The 6,117-nt window shown below is 54.1% G+C and overlaps 1 protein-coding gene across 5 annotated transcripts; it reads left to right on the top strand.

Annotated features, from left to right (window-relative positions):
* Positions 1 to 1,271: 1,271 nt before the first annotated feature.
* On the top strand, positions 1,272 to 5,912 carry LOC114898933 (Fc receptor-like B). Of its 5 annotated transcripts, none has more exons than XM_029229122.1 (6): positions 1,272 to 1,317; positions 1,640 to 1,660; positions 1,998 to 2,252; positions 3,831 to 4,097; positions 4,755 to 5,045; positions 5,351 to 5,912. In XM_029229122.1, the coding sequence occupies exons 1-6, from the start codon at positions 1,287 to 1,289 to the stop codon at positions 5,764 to 5,766; spliced, it is 1,281 nt and encodes a 426-aa protein (XP_029084955.1). In that variant the 5' UTR covers positions 1,272 to 1,286; the 3' UTR covers positions 5,767 to 5,912. The 5 variants fall into 5 exon arrangements, with proteins under 5 accessions (XP_029084955.1, XP_029084959.1, XP_029084960.1 ...); XM_029229126.1 differs by having other exon boundaries at positions 1,283 to 1,317; positions 4,859 to 5,045; positions 5,351 to 5,768; XM_029229123.1 differs by having other exon boundaries at positions 1,287 to 1,317; positions 4,900 to 5,045; positions 5,351 to 5,697.
* The last annotated feature ends 205 nt before the right edge of the window (positions 5,913 to 6,117 follow it).

Genomic DNA, 6,117 nt, shown 5'->3' with positions numbered 1-6,117 from the left:
ATATGACTCTATCTCTCTTTTATCAACACATGCTCTCAAAACAGGATCCGAAGTGACCAGCATAATTTAAAGGACCAATCACATTTCCCTAAGGGCCACCTGCATTTCAACAAGGACTAGCACATTAAGAGAAACTATGAGGGAATTCTCCGATGGAAGCTTTGGGCATTAGCAAGGAAGAGGGGAAGGGACTGTCTTTAAGAGAGTTGACAGGGCCTGATAATCGATGTCCTTCCTGCCAGAGCTCCAAGGGAAGGAGATGCCCCAGTATTAAACAGCCACGGGTGAGGACAGAAGACGGTCCAAGGAGACATACTATCAGGTTGGAAAATTCATTAAGTATTTACAGGAGAATTCAGGTTCCCCATTGCTCAGGGTATGATCACATGGCTTGGAAAGCACAAGCAGTAGAGTTGGGAGGACGGTTCTGAGAAGCTTCTAAGGGGCTGATGCAGTGACTTCTCTAACACAGGTAAGGACTATTAGAACTGGGGCATGGTTGGGGACAGACGAAAGGAAGGAAGGCACAAGTGAGTGGAGATGCTATAGGGTGAGAGCATTGGGATGGGTAGGAAAGAAGTGTTTTCTAATTTCTGAAGGTTTAAGGTTTCAGGAAGGCAGAAAGGGGAAACATAACATTTCTATTCTTGACTGTGACACTGTAAGACAGTGACAGAGAAGGTGGTTGGTGAGTCATGCTTTTCTATTCACCCATGGGAGGATGTGAAGCCTAGGTGCACGCAATCCAGTGTCAACCTCACTAGGCCTCACACCAATGTCTGTCACCAGGAAGTGAGCAGAATAAACATCCTGGGTGGATCTCAAGGACATGAAGATGTCTTTCTCAATTGAGGCTTATGGAGCCTGCTGGAGGATGGGGAGGAGGTGGAATGGGAGTGGGATGTTTTTGGGAGCCTGAAGGTGGCAGGGTCACCTTCAGGGTGCCAGAATCTGGGGTTCTGTGTGGCTTTCGTGGGCTGAAAAGGGCACAGACTCTGCTCAGCAGGCCTTCTCTACAGGAGCTGGGGCTGGCCTGAGATGTGAGGTGGCTTCAGGGGGTGTAGGTGGGACAATGTTTGGTGCTTGGGACACCTGAGAGTTGACACGTATCCAGCCTGTCTCCTGCTCTCTCCAGTCCACCGTCTTCAGGAATTAGAAATGGGTGGGAGAAGCAGCAGTGTCTCCGAGTACTCAGTGGTCAGTACTGGCCATCTTCTCTCTCTCTCTTCCCGCATCCCATGCCAGTGCATCCCCATTGGTCTGCAGCTGCTGCTGGCAGATCCATCATGTGGGAATTGACAGCCCTCCTGCTCCTGGGTGAGTCCTCAATGAGGTAACAGCGGCATAAGGACTTTGGGTGTGGGGAAGAGTGGGGGTCAGAGTATTGCTGTGTGTGTGTGTGTGTGTGTGTGTGTGTGTGTGTGTGTGTGTGTGTTGCGGGAATATTCAATCCTCGATTCGTTATCTATCTTCGGAGAGGAAAAGAGGAAGGGGCTTTCTGAGAGCTGAGAGAAATAAAGGCAGAAGAAAAACAGGTCTTGAGACTTGTTGAATCCTTCCTATGGTCAAGAGAGTCCCTTTCTTTTCTCTCATCTCCAACATTCTCCTTCTTCTTGCTTCTTTATTTCTTGTTTTGCAGTTCCAAGCAGTGGGCAAGCTGGTGAGTCTTACACATCCCTCATCCAGATTTTCTACAACTTCCACCCCAACCATCCTAAGTGACCTGCTTGGGTACTCCCCACTTCTTAGCTGTTCTGGGGTAGTGACTCTTCTCATGGCTCCTCAATCCCAGTGACTCAGTTTGCCTGTAGGCACTGGCACTTAGAAATGGTCCTGACCAGGAGACTAGTTTGTAGCCCAATGTGGTCTCTCCTCTCACAGGGATGGGTCCTGGAAGCTAGCGTTTTCTGAGATTTCCCAACATCAGACCTCATCTTTGGGCACCTCACCTTGATTCTCTTTTTCACATTGTCCCCTCCCATACCCCACCCTCCCAGCTACTCTGGAGAAGCCCATATTGTCTCTACACCCACCCTGGACCACAATCTTCAAGGGGGAAAGGGTAACCTTGCGGTGTGATGGGTACCACCCTCTGCTCCTGGAGCTCCGACCCATCAGCACTCTCTGGTATTTGGGCCACCTACTCCTGCCCTCTCACAAGAAGAGCATCGAGGTGCAGACACCAGGGGTGTATCGATGCCAGACACGGGGAGCACCTGTCAGTGACCCCATCCACCTCTCTGTATCCAATGGTGAGTATTTGAGCATGGGGGAGGGGTAGCACACATGTCCTCTGGTAGTGATGGCCCTCCTGTGGGGGAGGACACTGGGCCACTCCCATTGGGGCAGTAAGGAGGGGGTTATACTGAGTCTATGGGGGCAGGCAGGGACCTGCTTGGCACTATGTGAGAGATGCAGTAAGCCTTGTGTGGCCCCAAAGGTCCCCTTACCATCCTGCCACAATGGACACTAAATAAACATTTCTGTTCATTTAGTAGCTCAGAAGAGAAGAGGCTCCAAGGACCTGGTATACTGAATAGAGAACTTCTGAGGAGGGGGGTTGGGTAGGGAGAGAAAGGGCAAAGCAAAGCAGGAAAAGTGAGGGTCCCTGGGCAGGCTGCGTGCAGCTGGGGGAATTACTCCTGCTTGAACAGTGTGATGCTTCTCTGTGCCTCCCATCACTAAAATACGGCCAATGATAGCATGTATTTCTTTGGTTGTTGCGAAGATTAAAAATGAATTGATAGGTTTTCAAAGAAAAAAGCAGATGAAGAAAGCACTTCAGCAAAATTTTATTATAGACACGTACACATGCGTACAGAAGAGTCAATTAAGAAACTAATTCCCTGGGGGATAATGGATTTCCAAACAGGATAAGAGAAATAACAGTAATCTGTTCATTAGGGCACAGGATTGGCTACCTTGTAGGGAATATTATGTCATTTTAGCCTGGTAGGCTATATTTTGTATTCAGAATTTAAAGACCATCACTCAGTGTTCAGATTAGCACTTATACTTCACATCCATACTCTGTGGTTTCTTGTTGGGAAATTGATAGCGAGTACAGATAAGATATTGAATATGATAGACGGTAGTCACTGCTTGCAGAACTGCGAGTAGCACAGAGATTGTGGCTATCACTTGCGGAATTCTATCTCGATGGAAAACACCTAAAGTGGCATCTAGCAGACACCAGGGCTATGTTAAGTGTTGGCTATGGTGATGATGGTGATCAGGTACATAAGGGTGCTGGGGGAGGTGCCTAAGTCTGGGGGTGGGGTCGGGTAAGTTTTCTCAAGGAGACAGGATCTAAGCCCAGGTCTGCAGGATAAGCAGGCCTCAACTACAGCAGGTGAAGGGGTCTTCTTGGCAGGTACAAAGCCTCTGGGCTCAGAGCAGGGCCAGTTCTCCCAGCAGTCCAGGATGCATGGACTTAGTCTGCATTAGGAATGGAAGGTGGAGAGAGAAAAGGAGACATGGGGCAGGGGAGAATCCTGAGATGGTGCTGAAAAGGTAGGCAGGGGCCAGGTCAGGAAGGCCCTGATACCATCCTAAGGAGTTTAAACCGGATTCTGACGGGCATGACTCTTTGAGGCTGGAACCAAGTCTCAGGCATCTTTGTCTTCTTAGTACCTAATAAAAGGCTGGTCTTCCCCTTTCCTTCCCACTCACCTTCTGATGCTTCTTGTTCTGAGGCTCCTGGGGTGCCCAGTAAGGGGGGAGGGAGTTGGTGAGGAGAAAGGGGGAGGACGGGGGAGCAGGGAGGCGGAGAAGTATGGGAGACCCAGGCTGGACTTTCTCTTGGAGTCTGTCTGTGCTGACTGTCGTAGACTGGCTGATCCTGCAAGTGCCCTATGCTGCGGTGTTCGAGGGCGAGCCGCTGGTCATGCGCTGCCGCGGTTGGTACGACAAGGTCGTCTACAAACTTCACTACTACCACGACGGCCAACCCGTGCGCTACTTCCACTCCAGCGCCAACTACACGGTGCCCCAGGCGCGCGCCAGCGATAGCGGGCGCTACCAGTGCTCCGGCACCATGCGCATCCCGGTGGAGAGCGCGCCCATGTTCTCCGCCAAGGTGGCCGTGACCGTGCAAGGTGGGGGAGACTTGGGGCCGCGGAGGGAGGCAAACGAGCCCTGGGAAATTCTGGGACAGAAACCAGGCGGGGAAAGGAGGGGCGGAGGTTACAGTAGCTGGCACATGGTGGATTTCTCTGCGGGTCCAAGTACACGTTTTCCTCTCTTCCTCCTCAGTGAAGTCGCCCTTAATCTGTAGCCTGCGTGGGGGCAGGTGTCCCTTCTCCCCGGTACACATCCAGCTTCTTACTCCGGGTTGAGACCCCCATATTGGGGGCAGCTCTCTCCGCAGCCCCAGCCAGAAAGACAGTGGCAGTAGATGGGATCACTGTGGGGCTGGGGCGAGGGAACTGCTCCTGAGCGTCTTGCGAAGCAGGCGCAGCGACCCCCTTCTAGGCTGGAGAAACCGAGCTGGGTGTCAGTCGGGAGGTGACACGAAGCGTCATACCTAGTCCCGCCTCCTTTCAAGCTCTCCCCTCCCTCGTGGACTCGTTCCCCACATTTCAAAAGACTTCCCTCCCTCCACGTGTACACACAGCCTCCTCCCTGGTCGGCTACGGGCCCTTGTGGGAAACCGGGAGAGGGGTCGTGGGACCGTGGACCAGCGGGACCTGGTTCCCTGGGACCCTTGCGCCGGCCTAAAGTGCATCCTTAGCCACTGGGCCTCCTCTCCGCAGAGCTGTTCCAGGCGCCGGTGCTGAGGGTGATGGGCCAGGTGGAGGCTCGCGGCGCGGCCCTCGGCGGAGTGGTCTTGCGGTGCGAGACGCTCCTGCACCCTCAGAAGCGCGACACGCCGCTGCAGTTCGCCTTCTACAAGTACAGTCGCGCCGTGCGCCGCTTCGACTGGGGCGCCGAGTACACCGTCCCCGAGCCCGAGGTCGAGGAGCTGGAATCGCACTGGTGCGAGGTTGCTACCGCCAGCCGCAGCGTCCGGAAACGCAGCCCTTGGCTGCAGCTTCCGGGGCGGGGTGAGTGACTGTCCCTCGGGAAGCCCACCCGGGCGGGTAGCCCTGCATGCGCCCCTCTGGAATGTCTGTCTCGCCGGCCCCCCTCTTCTCCCCGCGCTTCCATCTCCATCCCCCATCTCCGCCCGCCTCCCCCTTCCTTCCCTCCTCTCCACCTCTGTTCCGACCCTCCTCACTCCCCTTACTGTCCTCCCCGGCCCGGCGCTTCTCTCCCACCCCCACCACCCCCATCCCTTGCCCCCTCCTTACCCCGCAGCCCTTGCGAGAAGGATTTCAGCCGTGCGGTTCTCTGTGTGTTGCGTTCACAGGTTCTCCCCTGGACGTGGCGTCCACCACCGTCCCGGTCCCACAGGCTGCGGCTTTGGCGCCCGGTAACAAGCCGCTTTCCTTCAGAAAGCCCCCGCTGTCCGTATCGGTCCCGTCGGTCACCTCCGTCCCTAACACCACCTCAGCCGGGCTGCTGTTCCCCGCGGGCGGAGCCCCCACTGCTGGGCCACCGGCCTGCGCTCCGCTGACCCCCTTGGAACAAACCACTGGAGCCCTAAAACCCGACATGGACCTTCTGCTCCGAGAAATGCAGCTGCTCAAAGGCCTTCTCAGCCGGGTGGTCCTGGAATTAAAGGAGCCACAGGCCTTCCCAGAGCACAGGGACACACTCGAGACCCCCGCTTCCCACTTTGCTGTGAGTCAGGGAACCCCTGAGACCACTGCTGTGGAGAGCTGAGGGAGGGGGTGGCTATTGACCCCTCTCCAGACGTATCCATCCCTGGTCTCTCCTGCTTCCCATCACGTGGAGACCCTACAAAGCCATCTCTGCATCCCTCTGTCTTACTGTGGCTTATAAAGTGTGGTGGCTGCCATGTCAGTCTAACACAGCACATCCTTGTAACCACAAGGCCTTCACTCTGATGGCTTTCTTCCCCTCACAGATTTCAGTAAGGAAGGAGAAACCTGTTATTTACTACTTTGAGGTATATGTTTGGAAGTTGAATTTAGTCATCCTTAGCTTTTCATATAAATCCACCCACCATGTATTTCAGCACAGGCAATTTTTTGGTACTTAAGGTTATTTGGT

Source organism: Monodon monoceros, unplaced genomic scaffold, assembly GCF_005190385.1.
Source record: "Monodon monoceros isolate NGI ecotype Baffin Bay Population unplaced genomic scaffold, NGI_Narwhal_1 Super_Scaffold_18, whole genome shotgun sequence".
Classification (NCBI taxonomy): domain Eukaryota; kingdom Metazoa; phylum Chordata; class Mammalia; order Artiodactyla; family Monodontidae; genus Monodon; species Monodon monoceros.
This window is presented reverse-complemented; position numbering and strand designations above follow the sequence as displayed.